We start from the raw sequence: 27,641 nt of genomic DNA on the forward strand, positions 1-27,641 counted from the left end.
ATGGTACAGTTTGTCAGAAGATAACACCAAGTTCAACAGTTCATTTTGATTGAGAAACAGGTGGCGCATAGGGTACTGTGACCTAACACTTCAGATGAGAAAGGCAAACGTAAGAGCTTATGCATGAGTGATTCCTTTGACCGTTCAGATGTTTGCAGTCATTTTAGAGGCTCTGTGCAAAACTCTAGGCTTCGGGGCTGAGCATCAGAATAGAACTATCACCTACAGTTGGTCAAGTGTGTATAAATTAATAGAAATTGCAGGTGGGTGAACAAACAGCGGAGCGGAGTGCCACTAGAGCTCCTACTGGCTACAGGAGACTCAGCTTCAGAATCCCTGTGTCCTCTCTCCTCACCTTCTCAAAACCCCCACAGGCTTTCTGGAAGACAAGGTGACAGGACTGGAGGGGAACACTGTTGAATTTGTCCCCACAGCTCTGGGCTAAAGGCCCAGTTTATCTGGTAATCAAGCCCTTATGACCCTCAGTAACACCCCTCCTACTAAATTTAGAGCCCTTGGTTTGATTTGGAATGAGGCCTGTTCTCTCTCTCTGTTCAGACTCTCCTATGGCTGCCCTGCTGTTGCTCTCTGCACAATGCCTCGCGCCTTCTCCATTCCCTCCCTTTTCTTTCTTTCTTTTCAACCCTTCACTCTGCTCTTCCCTCTTTCTTTTCTTTGAATCTCTGTCTATGCTTCCCACGGCTTCCTCCCCGCGGTCATGTGCCGTGACAACCAGAAACAGTGTACGAGTGAGTGTGTCTCCTGGTCTTGCTTCATCAGTATGGGATTCCGTTCAATGGTCGTTAAGCAGGTGTCCTTGTGCTGTAACACACATGCGCACACACACGCGCGCGCACACACACACACACACACACACAGTTCTCAAATGACAGGACAAATGAAAAGCAGACAGCTTTTTAGTCAAGCCCCCGCTAGTGGGAATCTGCAGACACATCATTCCGGTTAGACTACAAAGATAAGAACACAAGGATGGTAAGTATTGAGACATCCCCTGAACACCCAGTCATGTCTCACACCAGGATGACGACACTTCCTCCACAGTAGAGGATAGGAACCTGCCTAGACACTGCCGTTCAGTGTCTGGTTTTCAGAGCTTGAAGTGTGGCCGACAGTGAACCCGGGAGGAATACAGCCTCTCAGATCACACCCCGCCCCCCCCCAACCGCACTCTTCTTTCCTTCACTGCCCTCCTCAAACTGACCCCTCCGGGGGGGGGGAAGTGCTGACCCCCCCCCCAGCAGAATGAGGGAGGGAGACGCCAGAGAAAAAAGGGAGGAAAAAAGAAAAGCAGAGCAAACAGAGTGGAGGGGCTGCGGAGGGGGGAATGGAAAGAGTGAGCAGCCAATCCTTACCTCCCCTCCCTGGGCCGGAGTAATCTCTCCCTCCATATCTCTCTCCCTCCAAATGTCCCTCTCTTAAATTCCCTTGTTCCGTTGCCCCTGCTGAAAGGTGTCAGTCTGTCTTACTCTGCAATACATACGAGTGAAGGAGAGAGAAAGTGACAAAGAAGGAGCAGGAGAAAGAAAGAAACGGCAGTGAAGAGTAGACAAAAGGTAAACAGCAAACCAAAGAGCTAGAAACAGTGATAGGAACAAGAGGGAGGGAAGGTGAGATAGAGAGGTCCCAACTGGGAATGTGTGAATCACGGCCCAGCGGCCCAGCAGAGGAATGCCCTCCTCCACCCCCACCCACAGCTAAACAATGCAGTGCTGTCTGCCTGGTGAACTCTACGTGGCACCCTGGCACAGCAAACCAACCTCTGCCGCGGCCTAGGGTCTATTATTTTCTAAAGGTTCTCGCCTTGGGACACCATTTGGTTTCCTCCTTATTTGCTCACCGCCATGCCTTCTGCCTAAGAGAGAAGCTTTTTCCTCCAAAGTGGATTATGATCGAACGAGAGGTCTGGGTCCGGACACAGACAGACGGAAGAAGAGGCAGGCAGGCGGAGCAACAGACAGACAGGTAGAGCAACAAGCAAGCAGAGAACCACCAGCCATCATAGACACTCAAAGGCCAAGATTTTCCCACAGGGGCCACTTTGCAGTGACATGAGTTTTTTTTTTTACCCACTTCCTGAACTGTGCCCGACAGTGGAGCTGCAGCTCGGTCGCCTCAACACTCATGGCTGGCCGACACAGTAAAAACCCGGCAGGAGGGAAACCTATGCACCTCCTCTACGGCGCTGAATTTGGCACATACATAAGTCACCCCAAATCCCAGGCAGCTGTCAGGTGACAAAGCAGTCCCATCGATTTCACTGCAAGAGAGACCAAGTTTGAAAAGAAACTATTGCTGATGGGAAGGTCTCTGCGTTAAACATGACTGATGACTACCCTCCACATAGCTTTGGTTTCAGACCTAAGACAGAGAAGCAGAAGTGACACGGAAAGAGGAAGAAGAGCCACGTTTACGCGTGATTTTTTGATTTCTTTTATTTTGTATTGACTTTTGGTTATGTTATTACATTTTGCCTTTTTCCCCCGACTTGTTTTATTCATTTGTGTTAACAAGTGTTTCCTGCGCCAATAGAAAGAGAGGGAGAGAGACAGAGCCAGAGAAAGACAAACAGAGAGTGAGAGCGACTGGGATAGGAGGTGGTCGCTGGGTGTGTCCCACCGGGCCCAGCATGCACTAGCCAACTAACGCTTAACAGAAAGTGTCTCCTTTTAATTAAATCGACCTTTGAGACAACAGATGACAGATGGAGGCTGGATGCTAATTCAGCAGCGTGGGGAGCATGACTCTGGTACAGACACACACTACTTTATCCAATGTCTCTTCAACAGAAACAAGCCTAGAAATAATGTTGTGTCATCATAGAAATATTAGGAAAGTGATTTCACTATCGGTCTGAGATGACTCACGATACCCACACGTTTACTTATCTAAACGTGAACATGTTATAGCCTTTTAAAGATATCCTGCTTTAACCCTATCCCTAACCTTAACATCAAATTCAACTTTTTCACCCCTCACAATTTGGAAAAAAGGTTAAGGGAAAGTGGACCCAACTTTTGCTACATTTTACACAGTTTGGGGAAATTTTTGCACCTCTTATATAGTTACTACAGAAACCCACACAGAGTATGAGGAGAGACTGTTTGTCAGACACATGATTCCCCTTGTTCTAAAAATAGGCCTGGTCCACATCACACAGTCCCAACAACGGCAGGGAAAGATAACGCCCTGTTTATACCAGACTGGGAGAGCGCACCAAAAAACTGCCCGCCAGTCAATGTGGGGGGGGGGGTCGTATGCTAATACTACTGTATGAATGGCGGTGTCCCACTACAATAAAGGACCTTTGAAAATAAATGAACAAGGGAAGAGTTATCCGATCACAAAAGAGCAACAGGAGTTAAGGCTTTAAAAAGACTGGAAAGAAAAGGCAATGAGGTGCAGTACTGACAGAAACGCTTTGGTCTGCCTGTACTTTTCACCCTATAGAGAAAGATAAAAAAGACACTGAACTGAGCTGTGGCAAGAGACACATTGAGCACACACATACACACGCACACACACACGACTCAACAGGATTTTCCCGAGTGGACTCTTTATCTCAGCGGTGAGGAATGCGCTGGCATACCACAGGTCCTAGCTGGAGAACGTGCTGTTTCCGTGCCGTGGCCTGAACCACTGCTGCTCCCCCCAAAACCGTCCCAGTTAGACACATAGCTTCTCTTTGAGATCACCACGCCCCTCCCCTCACAGTCAACACACGCGGCCTTATGTAGCTCCGGGCCAAGCCCCTACCATAACAAACAGACAGAGCGAGAGAGAGACAGACAGAGCGAGAGAGAGACAGACAGAGAGAGAGACAGACAGAGAGAGAGAGAGACAGAGAGAGAGAGAGACACACAGACAGACAGAGAGAGACACAGACAGACAGAGAGAGACACAGACAGACAGAGAGAGACACAGACAGACAGAGAGAGACACAGACAGACAGAGAGACAGACATAAAGACAGACAGAGAGACAGACAGAGAGACAGACAGAGAGCTGGGGATACTAGTCTTAACCCAACGATGATAGAAGTCTTCCTTCTCCTCTCCAATGTCACTGTCATGGTATGTGAACGGGCTGGATCAGTTCAAACTTCCAACAGACAATATGTTACAGATGAGGGGCTGTTACGAGGAAGGGAAACTAACGTCTGCCTGACTATCGTAACAAAGCCACTCTATGGAAGAGATGTGCTCGTCCTGTATGGTTATTCTGTTCAGAGGTAGAGAGATGGACATGGTTCAGATCCTTAGCGTAGCATTAGGCATGACTGGTCTTCCAAAATGATTCAGAGCTGACACATGCTAATTTGGGGTGTGTGCGGTCTTTCCTAAGAAAAGCCCAGATGTGGGGGGGCGGGGGAGGCAGAGTGAGAGTGAAAGACTGCATGTAGGAGTGAGCTCATTGTAGGCCTTTGGCCTGCCCCGCCTTCTCCCCCAGCGGTGACGACACACTCAGGAACAGGGCGGGGACCAGGCCTTGACAGGCAGGCAGACAGGCCCCCACAGGCCCACCCCAGCAGCCCAAAACCAGGGCCTCTCATCGCTCACAGGACACCTTGGATCCGGGCGAAAAGTGAGGGAGAGAGAGAAGACAGGTGAGAGAGAGAGAGAGAGAGAGGGCAGGAGAGAGAGAGAGAGAGAGAGTGAGAGAGAGTGAGAGAGAGATTACCACAGACAGGGAGACAGAAAGAGAGGCAGAAACAGACACAAAGAGAGATAGAATGAACAAGACAGAACAACAGGAGGAGGAAATTAGGAGAAAAAAGGAGGGAGGAAAAGAAGGAGAAATGGAACAGTAGGAAGCTGTAGTGAAGTGGCTCAGATTCCTGCTAGATCTTTCTGAAGAGCTTTCACTGACACAGAGGTGACCGTTAGAGACACTGTGCCCTCTACAGCTTCCTACTTCTGCTCCTAGCATCCATGAGCCGCTGGACTTTAATATATATATTGTTTTATAAACCATCAAAATTACATTTTGTTACTAACAAGTTTTGCCTTAAATCCACCTTTGTCCATCCCATTTTTTTCATAAACGGAGTGGCTGCCCCTCACCTGCCAAAGCTATGTAGCACTAGGTCTTCTCCTTGCTGTTGTAGTTGGATCATGCAGGGGAACTATTACCTTACGGAGAAGATAGCAATGTTAGAATCATGGCTTCAGACAGCATCGGCCAAGGGTTATCTTAGTATCGAAAAGGACAGCCAGGGTCTGTGCCACCAGGCAGGGATGGTTGTAGTAGCATTGACTCCTCCCAACTGTCCACTCAGCAGGACAACTTCTTATCATTTATCGAATTTGTGAATAAGGCCCTGCTTAGGGGCACTGTGTAGGATCCTGCCTCTAAACAATAACATTACTTGTCTTCTCCTCGTCTTCCCTTACCGAACGAGACCGGAATAGTACAAGAAAGTCCAGTGTGCTTTAGGATGTGAAGGATAGTACTGCGAGGGTCTAAACTAAGTATTAGGAGATAAGAAGGCGAGAAGGTTTGAATGGGGAATATCTCAGACACTGAATAATTTTGTAGAAAGACTTTTTTAAACGTTAACTTAAAACATTAACTGGGCATCTTTGCTTGTGTTTATGTTAGTAGTACATTACAATTCGTACACTTATTGCACCTTTATTCACATTTACTCTCAGCACAATCGGAACAGTCAACGTCGGGATATTCATATCAAAAGTGTTCTGGTTGTTATCACAATGCTCGCTCTACACCAGAAACCCTATATGTTGGAAGGAGCACACTCCCCAGGCTTCAACTGCGATCAAGCTCAAAGGGGCCCAAGCCACAACAAGAATTTGGAAAAGTGCAAGGAGGCAGAGCAACAATATTCAATCTCTAACCAGACAAATTGGCGGAAGCCTTGGGATAATCCATGAACAGGATTTGAATCCTGGATAGACAACTTTCTCATGGTTACAGGAAAGAAATACTGATGGCCAACTCAACTAGGGTCACTTGAGATTGAGTTGTCTTCTATGGGATTTGAACAGGTGCTTTGTAACTAGCAGCCCAGATAAATTGAAAACTATAGCTATTATTTGCTCTTGTTTATTTTCATCTGGTCCCTTTTCACATCCAGTCTTAGAGACATTTGGATGATGTTCAATATAGGCATGTTGGCAATATATCTCGTCTAGGTAAGATTTCCATCAGCAGAAAGCTTGTGACCTAGTATTAGTAGTACGCTACTCAAGCCTAACATAGGAGGCTCTGTCTGTCCTGCCCCACGGCCCAAAAGCTGTAGAAAAGAGTTTGCTTGGTCAGCTATAGAAAACATGACAGAATGAAGAGTTTTACTGGGTGGTGGATCATGCACGTTCGACGTGCAACTTGTATCCCCCTTATTGAATCCCCATACTATAATGAAGAAAGGTTATCCATTCTGGAGAGCGGTTACTAATTTCTTTGCCCATCTACATGCACTAGACTGTGGTGGGCTAAATGTCAGTAATGTAAATGAACCACAGATCCATAGCACACAACCGGACAAACACAGACTTAAGAGGTGAAAATATTCCTAAAATAACAAAAGATAACTACAAATGTCAAAATCAAGCAAAACCAGAACACACACATTTACGATAGGGAAACAAACAGTACATAAGAAAAGATTGTCAGAAAACATCTGAAACGGAAATAGAATTTAATAACTTCTTGTAAAATTAGAACACACTAAACAAACAACACCAAGAGCTAGCTATCCAAAATGGATATGTATGAATAAACTGCATTTCCAAAAACTTTACAGTGCTATAATAAAAAAGACGCTCACAAACAGAAACACACAGAAAGCGAGCAAGCTCTTCAAGCACTGTGTGGCAGAATGATGTGGGTGTCATTCATTCATTCAATGACAGAAACTGGCACTTCTACTTGTCAGTACAACACAGTCACCCTGCAATTGATGGTAAGTACTTAACTTCGTTGAAGGCCACATAAGCTGAAAAGGAAGCCATAATGTATGGCTTTCTAAGTTGCACAATACATTTCCACAGAATCAAACACGTCCACGTGTTGACTGCATCTGTATAGCAGCATAGATTCAGTAATTGACAGGCTAAGATTAAATCCGAAAAGGTTATCCTCATTATCTGCCCTTCTGTTGAGGCCTTTTCAACTTGGTGCATAAAATCAAGTAAATCTTTCATCCACTATGTTCTAAAAGGGTGATCACCCCATTCAAACGGCGCCTCCAAAAGCACTATTACTAAAAAGTGAAATCCTCGCTCAGCGCCCCCATCCATTTCAAAATGAGGTTTAGGTGGGTGGAAGGCCATTTGGGAAGGCGGTGTGTACTGCTCAATTTCTATAGGCTAGAATCTGTTGTATTCAGTCTTCTCAACCAATGAAGATGGGACTTTTCAAATGTGAGACTTCAGATGGACAATGATCTGACTGCTGATCGCCCTTCAAAGAGAACCGCCAAGCCAAAGTACAAACGTATGCGTGAGCTTGCGTTTTCCCTGCAAGTGTCTTTCTCTCCTTGAGGTTCCATTTATATTTATGACCTTTAGTCCCCGTCTGGACATTGGAAACAGTAGTGTGGCTATGCCGGGCTAACCATCCACTGAGTTCAGCTGGACGGACAACAAAGTGGGAAACACCTGCTTCTGTCAGTAGCCTCAGGGCCGGCAGGCTGGCGTCCTCTGTGTATGGAACAGTGTATCTTCTCTGAGAATGTGTGTGTGTGTGTGTGTTCTATTGTTTAGCCAGTGATGAGTCTTCAGGATGGTCGACATACTCTTCCACTCAGGAAAAGGAAAGGCATCATTGCTACCTAAAAGTAATATTCCTGTGAAATGGCATTGTGTCCCTTTCCTCTTACACGTTTCTGACTAGTCCTTTTTTTTGTGAAATTGCACAGGCTTCTAGGACGTATAGGAATGTACTGGGTAGCCTGAAAGCAAAAATAATTGATTATCAATGGAATGTTTTTATTGGAAAATAGGCAATAGGTGTTTTGCATTATTCTACAGTAGAGCAATGCAATGTAAGATTTATCAAATTGAAAACATTTTTAAAACTAAAGAGCTTTCAGACATTCTACATTGAAATCGATTAAATATTTTTTTACTTATTCAGGGGGGTTACCAGGGTAGGAAATATACTTTTTGGTTCACCAGCTGGTGGATGCCCACATTTTTACCAGACACATTTTAACCTCAAAATAAATGACAGAAAACCAACATATGTCTGTGTTTCAAAATCTTAAAACATAATGTATTAAACATGGACAGGGGCGTCTTGGAGTAAATTAGAGTATCGTGGAAGATATATAAAAAATTTAAAAAAAACATTGAATTACAGAATTATTTTTTAAATCAAAAAGTGACACCTTCATATACATTCTAGATTCATTACACAAAGTGAAACATAAAACCTTTTTTGTTTCAATCTTGATGATTACGGCTTATCTCTCATGGAAATAAAAAATCCAATATCTCAAAATATTAGAATAAAAAATGTATAACACATAAATGTTGACCTCAGAAGAGCTCTAATCGGCTAATTAATTCAAAATATCTGCAAAGGTTTCCTAAGTATGTTAATTTAGCAATACTTGGTCGGGGCTCCTTTTGAATGAATTACTGCATCAATGTGGCGTGGCATGGAGGCAATCAGCCTCTGGCACTGCTGAAGTGTAATGGAAGCCCAGGTTGCTTTCATAGTGGCTTTTAGCTTGTCTGTGTTGTTGGGTCTGGTGTCTCATTTTCCTCTTGAAAATACCCCATATTCTTTGGTTACCTTTACCACTGCTGCCCTTTCTATCCCAGCAATATGCTGCCACATTTCTGATAGATAGATAAACATTTGGCTTTCTTCGCCATATGTAGCTATAACTGCTTGCAACGTGCAGACAGATTTTAAGTTAACGCTCTTGTCTACCAATTAAGCGATACACTCATGATATGGTTGAAGGTCCAATCAGAAAGTCAGTGAGAATCAGGACAGATTCATTGAAGTTGGTGTTTTTGGGAGGCATTTTCTGAACCATCTTGTTGGCTAATACCTACTCACCACAGGGGTTGGTAGTTCCGGCAAACCTATGCGCCAAAGCGAGAAATGACTCGCACTTGACAGGCAGTGGGTGTTAATTCCCTACCCTGCTGGCAACACAGTGTTGAATCGGACGCTTCGGCTGGCTGGAGAGTCACTTTAACAGAGAAAGCCCAGGTCAACGCAGATGACATCCATCTCAACTCTCCCATCAGCCCGGACAACACAGCAGCAACCACAAATGCTTGAAAGTAGTGTCTGTAAAAGAATCTGCTTGGAGGTGGGGGCGGGGTTGGGCCGGTTGCACATCCGAGTCTACCTGCTGGAAGCTGCTGCTGTGGCTGTGCGGTTCAGAATGGCACAGTTGCAGCTATGCCCGGAATGCAAGCCTCCAGGCTGGCCCGACTGGAGAGGCCCGGGGCTCTATTTAAGGAAATGGCTGAGGCCCGTTCGGCCCCTCCCTCTCCCAGGCTAGCTCCCTTCCTCAGCCATTTGGAGAAGAATGATAATCATTTTCCACTCTGGAAGAAAACTTGAGCTCCGTACCTGCTAAAAATTAACGGGTGTCTTGACCATGTGCACGCATGGCTTTGTTTTTGCGCCGATGGATGTCGCCCAGGAAAGAAAATGAGCGGTTAGGATGTCAGGAGGTTTGCGCTGTGGTTTGTTTTCTGATAAGACACGGACTGTATTACTCACATCCAAAGGCTGAGCGGCACAGTAACAGTGTACAATATAGCAGTATCACAATGCATTAACCAAGACAGGACATAGCAGAGGGTTGACAGAACAGAAGTGAACCTGTACAGATAGTGGTCTCTGCAAAGTATTTACACCCACTTTGGTTTCCCCAGATTATGGTGTACCAGACAATTTATGCAGGGGTGGTGGGGATTGCGTCCACAACCAATGCGTGCAGGTAGTCCGTTGGTTGGTTGGTTGGCGAGACCTGCGTCACCCGTGCGTTTGACATCCGTTCAATTCCACCACAAAATTAACTATTATCAGCATCCCTTCTTAAAAAAGATTGTCATGCGTATTCAGACTCTATACAGACAGCGCTTTGTAGAAACGTCTTTGGCAGCGATCAACGCTTTGAGTATTGTTGGGTATGCCTCTACCAAGCCTCTACCCTAAATAAGGGCAGTCTCTCCCATTCTTCCTTGTAAATCCTCTCAAGCGCAGTCAGATTGGATGGAGAGTGTCTGTGAACTGCAAACTTCAGGTCTCCCACCAGATGTTCAACAAGGTTCAAGTCGGGGCTTTGAATCCAACTCAAGGACATTCGCAGATTTTCCCTAAGTCATTCCAGCATTGTCTTGGCTGTGTGCTTCGGGTCAACATCAGAATCCATGCTGCAGTCTGAGGTCATAAAGTATTTTGCTCTGTTCATCCTTCCCTTAATCCTGACCGGTCCCTGCCACTGACAAGGATCCCCATAGGATGATGCTCTCACCACCATGCTTCACAGTAGGGATGGTATCAACCAGGTGATGAGCTGTAGCTTGTTTTTGCCAGAAGTAGTGCTTGGCATTCAGCTTAACAGTTCCATTTAGTCTCACCCGACCAGATAATGTTTCTGAGTGACATGGCAAAAAGTACATGAGAAATTTCAGTTATTCATTTTCAATAAATTGTCACAAATATTATATATATATATATATATTTTTTTCTTTGTCGTTATCGGGTATTGCGTTGAAGAATGAGAGGAAAAATTAAGTGCATAACACAACAATATGGGGAGAAATGATGGGGTCTGAACATTTTCTAAAGGCCCGATCTACAGAACAATCTGTCAAACCAACCAACCATAAACAGAGGCAAAGCAGAACAGCTTGCAGCTCCTCCGGAACAACGCCGCAACAAAACTGGCTGAACTGCATCCCTGTGTGTGTGTGTGTGTGTGTGTGTGTGTTTAAATTGTGACCTGGGTGTGTGTACAGCAGAGTGCACTCTGTCCAGACTACAGCAGGAATGGGAGGGTATGAGAGGGGAACAGACATGATACCATGGTGTGAACCCATGAACTTGCTTGAGTGTGAGACAAACCTACAGTACAATATGGCCATTCAAGAATCCACAGTAGACAAAGGAAAAGTCAAACGCCAGACCGTTCATTGGTACCATTGTCGTTGACTGGGTACAATAACCCTTTCCTAGCTTGTTTCTTTTATTCAACAAGTACATTGTTAGCTGGAACAAAAGCTTTTCAAAACGAAGTAACATCTTACAGCAGCTTTCACCATGTTAGAAATAGTGAATTATTTAATGTTGTGGATGTTAGTTGCACAACAACCCCTCAGAAAGTTGTGTGTGTCGGGGAGAGGAGTGTTTGGCAGGAAGTGAATTCAGTAGAGGTAGAATTTGGGCCCCTGCGTGTGTGTGTGTGTGTTTGTGTGTGTGTGTTGACTACAGGATGCACCCGGTTGAGATTACCTGACAGTAGCACTCAGAGATAGAACCAGATGGTATTACTCCATTGAGTAAAAAAAATAAAAATACACAGGGTAAGTCAGATGTCTTTCCCTTTACAGTCTCTTACCTGGAAGTATGGACCAAGATTCAATATGCATAAGCTATTATAACTTCCCTTTAAAAAAGAAATAAAAGTTGTTGATTGAAATTAGCAATGTACTCCAATAGGAATATGAGTTTGTTGGGATTTTTCTACAAACAAACTCATAACCAATATTTTATTTTAAACTAACCTACAAATCTGCAACGATTACCATGAGCATGTATAGTCAAGGTTAGCTGTTTCAATTCACAAGACAGTCATATTTGGGGAAGGTATGTACTTTAGACATTCTAGTGACAGACATACTATTTTACATTTGTTTGCAGCGGTCCACTTTGCTTTGTTTAAATACCTTAAGCGGACTAAAGGCAAAAATAACACACCATTCTCAGCATCCGACACACACACACACACACAGAGATTGACTCTGGTGGGATGGCAGTGACCTCACTTCTAGTCCAAAGTCCCTCCCTCTGCGGTTCTCACAGGCAACCGTTGCCATGGGCTTCAACTTACTTAGCTGATGTCATCCCAGCTTAGCGCTATAGCCAATCAGCTGTCTGTCAGCAGGAATCGGTCAGCCACTATAGGAGCACTTTGCCCATGGCTGACACCTTCATTCAGTGTGGGAAGAAGGACCATGCAGTCAGAGAGATTGTGCGCGTGTGTATACATGTACACATACATACACATATACAAACAAACACCGATGAACTATAAAACGATATCAATAATTTACTATATTTTTTTAGGCTTTACAATAGACTACTTGAGCTGAGGATATGCAAGTGAAAATATTTGCTTGTCACTGCAGTGGAATATACACCGATCAGCCATAACGTTATGACCACCTGCCTAATATTATGTCACCAAAACAACAGTCGAGGCATGGACTCCACTAGACCTCTGAAGGTGTGCTGTGGTATCTGGCATCAAAATGTAGACCGCAGTTTCTTTAAGTCCTGTAAGTTGCGAGGTGGGGCCTCAATGCTCAGGTAGGCGGTACGTGTCAAAGTAACATCCACATGAAGGGCAGGACCCAAGGGTCCCTAGCAGAACATCGCCCAAAGCATCACACTGCATCCTGGTGCTATTTCAGCAGTGGACAGGGGTCAACATGGGCACCCTGACTGGTATGTGGCTACACAGCCCCATATGCAACAAATTGCAATGCACTGTGTTCTGGCATCTTTCTGTCAGTACTAGCATTAACCTTTTCAGTAATTTGAGCTACAGTACCTTGTCTGTTGGATCGGACCACACGGGTCAGCCTTCGCTCTCCACATGCGTCAATGAGCCGTGGCCACCCATGAAACTGTCACCGGTTCACCGCTTTTCCTTCCTTTGACCACTTTTGATAGGTACTGACCACTGCAGACCGGGAACACCCCAAAAAGGCTGCAGTTTTGGAGACGCCCTGACCCAATCGTCCAGCCATCACAATTTGGCCCTATTCAAAGTCGCTCAGATTCCCCTACGGACCAAGATTCAATGTACATAAGCTATTATAACTTCCCTTTAAAAAATGAAAGATGTTGATTGAAATTAGCAATATACTCCATTAAGAGTTCTTTACCCCCTTTTTAAAATCATAATGATAACAGAAATCACCCAAATGGCCCGGATCAAAAGTTTACATAACCTTGAATGTTTGGCCTTGTTACAGACACACAGGGTGACACACACACACACACAGGTGAAAATGGCAATTAAAGGTGAAATTCCCACACCTGTGGCTTTTTAAATTGCAATTAGTGTCTGTGTATAAATAGTCAATGGAAAATGGTAGACCAAGAAAGATTTCGACCAATACTGCCAGAAGAATTGTTCAGGATACACAAAGACCCACAGGTAACCTCAGGAGAAATACATGCTGCTCTGGAAAAAGACGGTGTTGTTGTTTCAAGGAACACAATATGACGATACTTGAACAAAAATGAGCTGCATGGTCGAGTTGCCAGAAAGAACCCTTTACTGCGCCAGTGCCACAAAAAAGCCTGGTAACAATATGCCCTACAACACCTTGACACGCCTCACAGCTTCTGGCACACTAATTTGGAGTGACGAGACCAAAATAGAGCTTTATGGTCACAACCATAAGTACTATGTTTGGAGAGGGGTCAATAAGGCCTATAGTGAACAGAATACCATCCCTACTGTGAAGCATGGTGGTGGCTCACTGATGTTTTGGGGGGGTGTGAGCTCTAAAGGCACAGGGAATCTTGTGAAAATTGATGGCAAGATGAATGCAGCACGTAATCAGAAAATACTGGCAAACAACTTGCATTCTTCTGCATGAAAGCTGCGCATGGGACACTCTTGGACTTTCCAGCACAACAATGACCCTAAGCACAAGGCCAAGTTGTCCCTCCAGTGGTTACAGCAGAAAAAGGTGAAGGTTCTGTAGTGGCCATCCCAGTCTCCTGACCTTAATATCATTGAGCCACTCTGGGGAGATCTCAAATGTACAGTTCATAAAAGATGACCAAAGACTTGCCAAGATGAATGGGTAGCTATACCACCTGCAAGAATTAGACAACTATTACAAAAGACATATATTACCAATTCTCCAAGGGTATGCAAATGTTTGAGCACAACTGTATATGTATGTGGTTTCATAATATATATGTGGCCAGGCGGCAATGTACTGTGCTTGGTGGTTTCATAAACGGCCAACGCTATGTCATGACGTGTGCTTTGCTTGGAGCTCAGTGTTCCCCTTGTCTTTATGATGCTTCAGCAGTGCCTGCAGTGTGAGTCCACATGCAGTTAGTTGGGTCTGGAAGGCGCCCAAGCAGAGCCCAGCCTCTGTGTACAATGACACGCACTGTCTAATGCCACCAAGAATGGCCAGCTGCTTCAGGAGAAAGAGGGAGGGCTCGGGGCATTTAGGGAAACATCCACCACTCTGGGTCTGATGCCCATTTGCCTACGGCGTGCCAACGCGCTTCACCTGTCCGAGACGGAGGGCGGATCCTGACTGGTATTACATGCCGCAAAGTTGCAGTCTCCGGCGCCAAGTGCTGAGGAAGCATCTGTTCACACCTTTGGTGAAACGGCACAGTTGCTAAAAAAGGGGTTTGATCGACTGGTAGAATGTTTCTGACGTCTTTACTTAGGCGGGGCACCCATCCGTGTTTCGTTGGCCTCGACTTAGAAGCAGATTTTGGATTTTATTGTAATGTGTAATCGGCTGACTCAAAACTCCAATGGGGGGAAGGTGGTGATATTGCTCCATTTTGCAGCAGATGATCTGAGAGTGTCTATGTTGGATTGAGGAGGATTACTCAATACAATATCTTAAAACACATTAAAGAGCAGAATACTGAGGTGAATTCTCTAGGAATTAAGTCTCCCAAATCCATACACATCCTTTGGTAACTCATTAAATACACATAACTCAGATCTGCATAACTCAGATACTCTCAAAGTTGGAATGAAGAACTGGTCATTCCTTAGCTTGGGCAAGAATGGCTCCTATGAGCAGGTAGCTTAATTTCAAAGCCAAAATCTCAGAAACAATATTGGTTTGCGTTTAGACATGTTTTATAATCACTATCACCTCTGTAATAATAGAAGCTATGACACTCATTCAAAAATGTCTGACGTCAGTAAAAGTGCTTTCATTCAGGCTCAACTCACCACATAGTGGCAGTATGGGCCTCGATTGCAGCTCGTCTGAAAAACTAAGAAAGCTCTCTTAGTTGCTGTTTATTTCCTTCTATGAAGTCGAGACTTTGAGCTGCCATGAGGGTTGTGAAAGGGGGAAAAAAGCGGCATTCTGATTCTGACTGTTCTGAGTGAGGGATTTTGTTTGGCAAGGCCTCCGTCCCGCCATTCCTGAGGTTCCGTATGAGTTCACGGAACACAGAGCCGAGTGGCCAGAAATAAACTGTTTGCTCATGCGTGGGTGCGATGGAATAGTTCGACACCCAAATGGGAGACAAGCACTCTTTTCTCTCCTACTAAACAGGACTGGACGAGGGCGGCAACATTTTTTTCCTACTTCAGAAGAGCAGCTGGAAGGCGAGAAGTAGGGCTGAGACTGGGGAGACCTGAGCAAGTCTGGAGTCTTCAAATTCCAACTCAACAACTACTACTTGTAACTTTACAGTAATTTTACGTAATGTTTTCTGGGTTGTTCCACCAATTCAGTACGTTTGAGAACGTAATTACTGAGTGCTATATAAGGTTTTACGATTTTACGATTTACGATAAAATTAGCAATAGATATCAATGAGACAGTGATAATGGAAACAATTGTGGCAATTGAATGCAAGCTTCACAAAAACAAGTTTCAAAGTTTTATTCATGTTACAGTGGTGACCATAAAAATGTGGTTGATGTAAAATGAATGGATCAGCTACTAAACTGACAATAAGTGTTTCCGCTTGCAATGCAGCTTGTGTTACTTGGCAAGCACAGTTTAATTCATGAATTTGAACAATGCTAATATTTTTTAATCCAGACGGAGACAGATGTGAATAATGCCTTCAAGGACAACCCAGGGTAAGAGTAATTTCACCCAAATATGAATATAGGTCAAACAATACCCTGAAAATTTTCAAAGACCCACAAAAAGCACACTTTTGTCAAACAAATCATAATACTGAATTCAGTATATGGCTACATCTTGGATTACATGTATAATTACATGTATAATCCAATAGCAGTATTCTTGAATCAAAGTTACTTTCACAAAAATCCATTAAGCCAACTTGAACTTTTTATTTAAATCAGAATGTGGCAATCCGATTACATTTTAGAACAGTTGTGTTTCTCTTTTGAGTCTACCTCGTAGTTAAATTGCCATTTATTTTGCCTTGCCTTGGCCATTCACAACAGGATGGGAGAGTAAGTTCCAGTCAAACCTGTCGGAGGTAAAAACATTCCCTAGCTAAAATCACATACTTATCTAAAAGTAGTGAGCTAATCTCTCCACTCCCAATTCATGCAAAATTTCTTTGAACTGTCAAAATTATATTCTTCTTCATTAGAGAAATTACATTTTATAGCGAATTAGATGGCAACATGATAGCATACTGCATCCTTTCTCTGTGTAGTTTTAGCAACCAGGAAATTCTATATTGGCTGCCTACCCCAGGCTCAAATTTTCTTTTACAACAGATTTGGCCCAAAATTAAGAAATCAATAGGTGAATATCACATCCAATTACAACCATGGTGCTTAAATTATTTATTTATTTGAGTGAGATCGACCTGATTCAGATGAGCAAAAATAAATGACAATCTGGATCAGAACGCATGGACCCAGAGGTTTATAAATGCAATGGTTTGAATTTGAATAAAACACTAGTGCCCATGTGAACTGACCAGGTAGAAGTAAAGAGCACAGGGCACTGTTTATAGGGCACAAACCAGATACTGGCCAAGTCCTAAATACATATTTTTTTCCTTCATCGTCATCATTTCCTGCACTGTGAGTTGTTTTCCTTTCATTGGAAAGCCCTATATCCCCTGCTGCTCCGCTGTTCCTTCTCAACTATGTTCCATGCCCACATTCCTAGACAATATCCCCATCATTGAAACCCATTTACGACTTCAGACAGGAATGCCGTTTTCCATCAGAGCTTTTTTTTTTTTATCAGCAGTAGTAGGACGAGAGAAGACAGGGGAGCATCACGTCTGACTTGAATCAGGTGATTGTTGCACTTTGACAAACCAATCTAATTTGAAAACTAGTGGGAAATGAGCCAGGTCTAACGGCCTTGTGTTGCCATTACATCATCGGGATAAGAATGAGCATAACAGTTGGCCAGTCAGCATCACTATAGTTCCTGGAGTGTCCTTGCTGTATGAACAGTGTGTTGCTGGCAATTAAACGTATGACAGCACTTGCGAGGCCACTGACTGCTGACCAGGTCCTCCCAATTCTACTTGATGGCTCACACAGTTGGCTATTCCGTTTTGTTTGCACTGAATCATCATGGTCGTTGTCAGGCTCCTGTCTGGTGGGAAATGTGCGAGATGGATCTGTGAAGAAAATCTCTAAATGTTTCAAAAAAAAATGTTTTAAAAAAAATTAAAAAAATAAAAGACTATGGATCCCTTAGCACAGGGGTTCTCAAACCTCTCCTGGTGACCCCTAGGCATATCACAACTGAATTGTAGCCATGAACTAGCTCATCTGAAAGAAAAAGCCAAGGGTTAAATTATTAGTACACATTGATTTTGGTGTGGAATAGATATTACACAAATATAAAGCTCTGGAAAAAATAGAGATGAATTATTCTCTGGTTTTACCATTCATAGGTATGCGTTTGAGTAAAAAGAACAACTTTGTTTTATTCTAGAAACTACTGAAATCATTACTCCCAAATTCCCCCCAAAAAATAGTCATTTAGAGTATTTATTTGTAAATAACCACCGGTCAAAATAACCAAAATAATAAGCATTGTTTTCAGACAACCGATTCATATTCATGTTTCAACAACAAAATACTAATGTTTTAACTTAGGAAGACTTTAGAAATCAATATTTGGTGGAATAACCCTGATTTTTAATCACAGCTCTTATGCGTCTTGGCATGCTCTCCACCAGTCACCAAGTAGATGGGCTTTGTTTGATGGCTTGTGACCATCAGTCTTCCTCTTGATCAAGTTCCAGAGGTTTTCAATGGGGTTCAGGTCTGGAGATTGGGCTGGCCATGACAGGGTCTTGATATGATGGTCCTCCATCCACAACTCGATTGACCTGGCTGTGTGGCATGGAGCATTGTCCAACAGGAAAAAACAATTCTCAGAGATGGGTAACATTGTCAGAGCAGAAGGAAGCAGGTGTCCTTCCAGGATAACCTTGTACTTGATTCATGGGTCCTTCACAAAGACAAATCTGCCCAATTCCAGCCTTGCTGAAGCATCCTGAGATCATCACCAATCCTCCACCAAATTTCACAGTGGGTGCAAGACACTGTGGCTTGTAGGACTCTCCAGGTCTCCGTCTAACCATTAGAGGACCAGGTGTTGGGCAAAGCTGAAAATGTTGGCACGCTTCAATGAAGTCAGAGAAGATGACCTTACTCCATTCTACTACTGTCCAATCCTTATGGTCTTTTGCAAACATCCGCCTGGCTCTTCTTTGCTTCTCATTGATGAAGGGCTTTTTTCTAGCTTTGCATGACTTCAGCCCTGCCCCTAGGAGCCTGTTCCTCTCCGTGCACTTCACCCCAGCTGCTGTTTGCCATTCTTTTGCAGGTCACTTGATATCATCCTACGGTTGTTGAGTGACATTCGAATGAGTTGACGGTCATCTCGGTCAGTGGACAGTCGTTTTTACCCTCTGCCAGTCTGTAACTTTGTTGTCCCCAATGTCTATTGCTTGATCTTTGAAATTTTCAGGATGGAAGCAACCTGACACTCACTGTATCCCTCTGCCAGTAAAGCCAGAATTGAACCCTTCTTTTCCTCACTCAAAACCTTTCTTTTCAACTCTTTTGTCACGTTGAATAGATTTTTTATTTTATTCAAATTACCTTTGAGGTACTACTTTTACCTTTGAGGCACTGTTTTTGCCATCCAGCTGGTCCTATGGCAAGAGGATAGTGATGACCACAGCAGTGGTTTTTATACTTTTCCTCATTAAATTAGATTTGGTTCAGGTAATCACTAATCAGTACCTCATTAAGTAAAATTAAGTGTGCCTGCGTTGGAATTTAACACACACTGGAATGGAATGGCTGTCATACATGTAGAGAGGGTTAGGGTAAGGAAAATTAGGAGTGGTCCCTTAATTTTTTCCAGAGCTGTATTATTATATTACATGAAATTGAGGTCCCTAGGAGAGGTTTGAGAACCACTGGTGTGGCATCTTGGACATGACCAACTGAGCATGTGTTCAGTTAAGTGAATACCCTGGACATAAGCACATATTAGCTATTAGTCCTAGATATGAGGCTGAACATAACAGTGGAGGATAATAAAGTGTGGCATTGTCATTTAATATGTTTTCTCAATCAGTAAGCCGGGGTCTGATGTGCTGATTCCGGAGATGGAGAGAGACAACAAGACACTGAGCATGATGGAGAGGGAAGAGAGCATGAGATGAAAGGAATAGGTTGGAACTGAGCATAGTAGGCTCCTAGATCCGGTTGTCCTAGGTCACCCTAACTGACTGTAATCAACTAGCATATATAAACAAAGAAAAGGCAAAACAACAAAAGGTGTATGTAGATACAAAGTGCCAGATTTAAACCAGAAGTGCAATGTCCAGTGCTCTCTGTAATTATTGGGACAGTAATAATTCCAATTTTTTTGGCTTTATAATCTATACTCAATATTTGGACGTGCAATTAAGATGTACAATCAAACGTCAAGTGTAAAGAATAGATTCTCAGCTTTTACTGAAGGGTGTGTGTACATTCTCTTTGGCCATTGAGAAATGACAACACTTTGTATATATAGTCCTCCTATCTGAAACATCCTAATGAATCGACCCCCAATACATCATAATGACAAAGGAAAAACAAGGTTTTTAGAATCAAAACTAAAACTAACATTTACATAACTATTCAGACCCTTTGCTATAACAGGCAAAATTGAGCAAAGGTGCATCCTGGTTCCGTTGATCATCCATCCCACAGTTGACATGGCATTTCAGAGTAAAAACCAAGCCATGAGATCAAAGTAATTTGATAAACATTTCTGTAGCATTGAACATGCCAAGAACTACCAACAATGATTCTAGAGCTTTCCACCCAGCCAATCGGGGGAGAAGGGCTTTAGTGAGGGAGATAACCAAGAACATGATTCTGACAGAAGTTCCTGTGTGGAGATGGGAGAACCCATCCAGGTGGACAACCATCTCTGCAGCACTCCAAACAGGCCTTAATGGCAGAGTGGCCAGACGGAAAACACTCCTCAGTAAGTCACATGACAGCCCGCTTGAAGTTTGCCATTGGACACCTGAAGGATTCTCAGACCATATGAAATATGATTCTCTGGTCTGATGAAACCAAGCTGGAACTCTGTGGCTTGAATGCCAAGTGTCACATTTGGAGGAGACCAGGCACCGCTCTCGTCACCTGGCCAATACCACCCCAATGGTAAAGCACAGTGGTAGAGGAATAATGCTATGGGACTTGAACCCGATCAACATCTCTGGAGAGACCTGAAAAGGTCTTTGCAGTGACATTTCTAATTCCACCTAACAGAGCTTGATAGGATCTACAGAGACAAACGGATGAAACTCCCCAAATACTAGTGTGCCAAGCTTGTAGCATTATACCTAAGAGGCAATAATCATGGCAATTTTTTAAAATGAATTTACTAAAATATTTATTTACAAAAACAGTTTTTGCTTAGTCATTATAGGTTATTGTATGTAGATTTATGAAAAACATATTTGCTCTATTTTAGATGGCGGCTGAAAGTCTTTCAAAAGTCTGCATACTTTCCGAATGCATGGTGAGAAGTATCCGCATAGCATAATTCCTCCACCACCATGTTTCACTATAGGGATTGTATTAGTCAGGTAACGAATGATGATGGTGATGTCAGACGTAGCCCTTGGCCTTCAGGCTTAAATGTTTCTCAGGCTGTATGTCGTACTGTATGCATTTTACAAAGGAGTGACTTCCGTCTAACCACTATATCATAAAGGCCTAACTGATGGAGTGCTGCAGTGATAGTTCGTTCTAGAGGGTTCTTCCATACCTGCAGATAAACTGTGAAGCTCTGTTAGAGTCGCCGTTAGAGTCGCCATATTCCTTATCAAGGCCCTCCTTGCGCAGTTCCTTAGTATAGCCAACTGTAGGAAGAGTCTTGGTGATTCCAAAATTTCTTGAATCCACAATGTAGCCCACTGTGCTCATGGGAACATTCAATGTTTTAGCAATTTCTTTATATTCCACAGATCTATGCCTCGACAATTCTATTTTGGAGGTCTACTGAGAGTTCCTGGTTTCGTTTTTGCTTTGACTGACACTATGAAGTGTGGGATATACATGGTGTGCAATTCTAAATCATGTCCAATCAACTAAATACGCCACTGAGGGACTTCAGGTTCTGGAGACATCTCAATGATGATTAAAGGACACAAGATGAATCAGCAAAGGGTCTGAATATTATGTACATTATACACTCACCTAAAGGATTATTAGGAACACCATACTAATACTGTGTTTGACCCCCTTTCACCTTCAGAACTGCCTTAATTCTACGTGGCATTGATTCAACAAGGTGCTGTAAGCAATCTTTAGAAATGTTGGCCCATATTGATAGGATAGCATCTTGCAGTTGATGGAGATTTGTGGGATGCACATCCAGGGCACAAAGCTCCCGTTCCACCACACCCCAAAGATGCTCTATTGGGTTGAGATCTGGTGACTGTGGGGGCCATTTCAGTACAGTGAACTCATTGTCATGTTCAAGAAACCAATCTGAAATGATTCGAGCTTTGTGACATGGTGCATAATCCGGCTGGAAGTAGCCATCAGAGGATGGGTACATGGTGGTCAAAAAGGGAAGGACATGGTCAGAAACAATGCTCAGGTAGGCCGTGGCATTTAAACAATGCCCAATTGGCACTAAGGGGCCTAAAGTGTGCCAAGAAAACATCCCCCACACCATTACACCACCACCACCAGCCTGCACAGTGGTAACAAGGCATGATGGATCCATGTTCTCATTCTGTTTACACCAAATTCTGACTCTACCATCTGAATGTCTCAACAGAAATCAAGACTCATCAGACCAGGCAACATTCTTCCAGTCTTCAAGTGTCCAATTTTGGTGAGCTCGTGCAAATTGTAGCCTCTTCTTCCTATTTGTAGTGGAGATGTGGAGTGGTACCCGGTGGGGTCTTCTACTGTTGTAGCCCATCCGCCTCAAGGTTGTGCGTGTTGTGGCTTCACAAATGCTTAGCTGCATACCTCGGTTGTAACGAGTGGTTATTTCAGTCAAAGTTGCTCATCTATCAGCTTGAATCAGTCGGCCCATTCTCCTCTGACCTCTAGCATCAACAAGGCATTGTCGCCCACAGGACTGTCGCATACTGGATGTTTTTCCCTTTTCACATCATTCTTTGTAAACCTTGGAAATGGTTGTGCATGAAAATCCCAGTAACTGAGCAGATTGTGAAATACTCAGACCGGCCCGTCTGGCACCAACAACCATGCCACGCTCAAAATTGCTTAAATCACCTTTCTTTCCCATTCTGACATTCAGTTTGGAGTTCAGGAGATTGTCTTGACCAGGACCACACCCCTAAATGCATTGAAGCAACTGCCATGTGATTGGTTGATTAGATAATTGCATTAATGAGAAATTGAACAGGTGTTCCTAATAATCCTTTAGGTGAGTGTATATTTCTGTTTTTTATTTTCAATAAACTAGAAAAAAACTAAACTACTCCAATAGTTTTTTTTAAAGGCCAGTAAAAACAAAGCTAAAAAAAAAGAAATGTGAATAAATGGAAGTGGGCTGAACACATAAGTGGTCTTAAACACCTTAAGTGCCTGATTTGGACATTATATCCCAACACTTTTGGTGCCCTGAAATATAGGCCTATGTACGGAGAATGTATAGTTGTTTTTCCAGACAACAGGCAGGGATGACCGTACTTTTTGTATACAAAAGAAAGCAGAAACCAATGCCACCAGCCGAAAAATAATGATGCTAAACAACATTTTTGATATAATTTGTAATGATTTAGTAATCAATATATCAAGTAGACACTTGTTGTTCTATTGAAATAAAGCTAGAAAACTATACCAAGCCTAGTTTCTCCAAAGTAAAACAATGAAGAAGTTAGTCATGAATGGAAGCAAACATGACTATCATCTGTGAAAATTATAATTAAATCATTAGGAATATTGCTGAGATAACATTACGCATTGTTAGTTATCTATTGAAAGAGATCATGTTGTTTAGATGTATTTGGAGGAGTACATCAGTTGCATTCATCGGCTAATTTGCATTTCTGACCATCTTTCCCAGCGCTTGAAGAAGTGGGTCTGCTTCATAGAATATGGGGAATCACGGTGACACATCCACTAAGTGACAGTGTAACCACTACTTAAGAACAAATTATGTACATGTTGAATAATTAAGTGACATTAAGTCATATTCAAGTGATCAGGTCCAATAAGCTGACCCTAATTACCATGCAAAGACCCAAACTGTGTCCCATAAGTTTGTTGTCCATCCATCAACAGAATACCAGTTCATATTGGTCTGTCCAGCTGATCCCATAATTTTATGAAAACTTATTGGAGTAGCTGTTCTGATCTTAAGCTGACAATGAACAGTAATATTCCAAAAAAACATAGTGAAAAACTATAACCTCTCACCGTTCCACTCACTAGCTGGAATCAGATTAAGTTCCATCAGTATCTATCGGTTCCCATGCCAGCTTGGTGGTGTTTCTGCAACCATGATGTGCAAGCATTGCCCTCTTTGTAAACACAGAAAAGGGTCTATACTTTAACCTCACAGTTACCATTTAATTTCAAATCCAAATATTTGAGGTATAGCACCAAAGGACATAGTATCTTAATGTACCTTAATTACAGAGAGCACTGTTAAGTAATTTGTCCATTTTGTCTTATGGGATGAGCTACCTGTATTACTATTTTGAGTAACCATGTGAATCATAACCCAGAAGTGGGTCCTCCAGGACTGAAGTTGCCAGACCCAGGAATAGAGATGTACACAGGCTTGTGCAATGAGCACCACAGCATAGCAATCTGTACATGGGCCACCCACCCCTCCTGCCTTCCTGTCCTATACCACTCAGTCCACAGTGAATAACGCTTCAATGAAGTCAGCCATTCATAACATCAGTAGACCCCCTGTCCTGGTCCAACCCCTCCCTCCCACCTACCCTGTTCTACAGTCCACCTCTGGGACAGGGGTGGCAGGGAACAGGGCTGTTAATGCCCCACTTTACATGAGGAACAATGCTCAGGCATAATATTCATGCACTCTCTAATTAATCTAATTGCCCTCTTTGGGTTTGAGATTTTTTTGTTGAGGAAATGTAACTTACTGCAAATAGACACATTTGAAAAGGCAAGCAGTGAAAAAAAGAACTAAGGTTAATTTACTTGAACAGAGTTTCAACTCACACATTTGATGCGCACAGCAGTAGGTTTGATAAGCTTATGCCAAGACCCACTTATGAAATGGCACTAAAATTGAGTGTTTACTTTTACATCAATTCACAAAATAGCTCTCCTGATTAACTCACCCCAAAAATGTATTGGAGCTCAAAATAGCAAATCAAATCACTTGAATTGGGTCATAATCTCAGAAATCTGAAAAAGTAATGTCATCCAGTGACTAAAATAAACTCCCCTCGTGTGTAACACATATCCCCCCCTCCACACACAAAACATCTTCTGACTTGATACTTCTGACTTGCATCACTCCGGTTGCAGGAACAAGGCGGTCTCTTCACGCAGTGAAATAAGTAGGTCGTTGTGGATTCTTTTCATTAGTACAGTACTTTTCAAACAGATCTACTTGGAGCTTACAGCTGCGAATTAACCCTGTGTGGGACACACATCCTACAAAAAAAGACTGAGGAACATACATAGACCTGAGTCGTTTTGGTAATTAGGCTCAGAGAAACGGCCTGTTTTTTTGTACCTGCCATACACACCTCTCACACCTCTAGAGATTACAATAAGTGTAACGGGTATATTTCATACAAGCGTACACACGATGTCAGAGAGAAAACAGGCATCAGTCATTAAATTCCATGGTGACAGTGAGAGCCACAGTTGCTACGTCAACACCTTAGCAGCAACATACTGTCCCTTTATTGCGAGGGGGGGGGGGGGAGGGCATTGCCAATAACCACTCTAACCAGGTGGAGTTGACGAAAGCAGGACCAACCACAAGCAAACACAGGTGAGACAGACGGGCGTGGCGTCCAGGCCAAAGTACTGTATCTACATTTCTAGCAGCTGTGTATATTAGGTGACTTCTTTACTTGCATGCACTCTCTCCTCTAGGACTGCTAATCTGAACATGTTTCATACTGGAAAGCAGCAACGAGGAAATGTATCCAGTCAAATAACACATCTGTAGTTATAAAGTAACAAACTAGCAATGAAGCTATTCAGAACTACTGCGAGTCACACATAGAGAAGTCAACAGGCTACATATTGCAGTAACCTGTTCCATGTGGTCACATTCAGGGTCCCGTACACCATACCACAGAAAAACGAACCAGCCTTGTCATACATCTGTTTGAAAGGTATCGTTAACTACTACGGTAAGAATAATCTTTTAAAATCAGAATAATGTATTGGTCCTGCTAGTAAGACAACATATAGCAACAATACACTAAATCTACACAATTTTGACATACAATTATGTACAATGAGTGTTGAGCATAACATACCCAGATTTATTGTTAGTGCTTAGCATTAGAATTCCAATAAGAATTGGTTAACTGCACAACCGGTGCAGGCTATTAAAAAAACCTCTTAGCTTGGTGAAGCAGCATGATCACAAATGGAGCTTAACTAGTAACCAGTAAACCCACCCTGTGGAGTTGCATCTTCTCTGATCTCTGACTGGTGTCTACACAACCAGGGCTTGGGACCCACTTAACTTAGGTGGTCTTTGATGTCTCACGTATTTATATTGAACAATAACGGTGTGATCTGCATTACACCCTACCTGTAAAACTATGCAGAGAGGCAGCCACTGCCCACAATGAACTCTGATGGGAATACCATGTTGCGTTGTGTGTGCCCGAATGGTTTCTCAACGTGTATAAAAACAGTGCAGACCGTCAGACCGTGAGCGCGCACAACTCTTATTACAGCACACCGGCAAAAGTGTCCCTCTATTTTTCACGAGCCGGTTTGGTTGCCAGGGTGTTTGTTTCTATGGCCACGTATCGGCCTGATGCAACAAACCAGACCGCCGCCCCCGTGTAACTGATTTAACCCAGCGGTGGAGCATGGTAGTTGAGTGTGATCTGGTGTTCAATAACGGTGCCAGCTACTGCCATGACCTCATCGTTGCCTTGCCAAATGACATGGCCTGGGCATTGGGCACTGTTAACCCTGCTTTCTATGCAAGTGAGTATGGCAGTTATAGCCAGTGGTCCCCTTCAAATGTATGTGTATCAAATGTGGGTGTATTTAAACGACATCCAAGAGCGATATAGGGTGTGTGTGTGTGTGTGTGTGTGTGTGTGTGTGTGCATACCTGGGTTATTGGCCTCCCCCTCCAACACGTGGAGTTCGGTGCACTCTGCAAGGCTGTGCTCCAGACACAGCTGCAGGAAGCGTGCCTGGGTCCGTGACACCCGCTTTAGCAGCGACAGCAAAGCCACTGTCTGCTCGCACTCATTCCACCCCTTAAACCAGCTGCCCAGGACGCCCACCTGGTCACGAAACATCATGGTCTGTGGGCACGCACCCGGCAGAATGGTGAGACCAGTTAGTATAACCCCCTCCCCCGGTGGGTGCCGTGAGAGAAGAGTTCAACTTGGGAGGACTTGGTGACCTGGATGTTCCTTATGTGTTCCTTTCACTTGTTTCGGTTGGTTGTCCTCTTCTCTGGTCCTGTTTCGGTTGTTGAGAGGGTTGGAGCCGGTGCACTCAGTTCAAGTGGCATAGCATCCTGCTGGTTTTTAGGATGTCAGGTGGAGCTTGAGCCTTAGGGGGGTGATGACAAGGTGCTCTCCAAGGTGCATCTGGGGTGGGGGGGTAAATATCAGACGGGAGTCAGTTTTCCTCCTGCCTGTCACACCAGGGTTGGCATTTTCCGCAGGGATCGCCCTTAGACCTGAAATAACCAAAATAAATCGTTGAGAGACAATGTCGTCACACACAGACAAGGTCTGTCGGTTCGTCGGTCTGTAACAAACACACATTCACCAACGGCAAATTCCAGGCGCAGAGGAAATGCGACATTGTCCCTGTTGCTTCGGCCAACACTGCTCTCTGCAGTCTTGAAATAGCCGGTTATTTAAAGAAACCATTCTCCATTGAAACCCACCATATTATTGACACCCATTGCGTACAGCAAAAAAGGCTGTATGTCTCATAATTCTCATTTAAAAGTAGCCCTGCTCTCTCATACAGATGCGGGCTTGTGGCATTCACCGAGA

At 43.5% G+C, this 27,641-nt stretch overlaps 1 protein-coding gene across 5 annotated transcripts in view; it reads right to left on the reverse strand.

Moving 5' to 3' along the window:
* Nucleotides 1-27,641, reverse strand: part of samd4a (sterile alpha motif domain containing 4A) — a 57,533-nt gene that overhangs the window by 28,738 nt on the left and 1,154 nt on the right. For 4 of the 5 annotated variants that reach the window (XM_010892349.4, XM_010892348.4, XM_010892352.4 and 1 more), the window contains exon 2: nucleotides 26,735-27,316. In XM_010892349.4, the coding sequence (XP_010890651.1) occupies nucleotides 26,735-26,930 (196 nt within the window). In that variant the 5' untranslated portion in view covers nucleotides 26,931-27,316. The remainder of the gene's footprint in view (nucleotides 1-26,734; nucleotides 27,317-27,641) is intronic. The other variant, XM_020054201.3, reaches the window with a different exon arrangement.

The sequence above is a fragment of the Esox lucius genome, chromosome 15, assembly GCF_011004845.1.
Source record: "Esox lucius isolate fEsoLuc1 chromosome 15, fEsoLuc1.pri, whole genome shotgun sequence".
In the NCBI taxonomy this organism is placed as follows: Eukaryota; Metazoa; Chordata; class Actinopteri; order Esociformes; family Esocidae; genus Esox; species Esox lucius.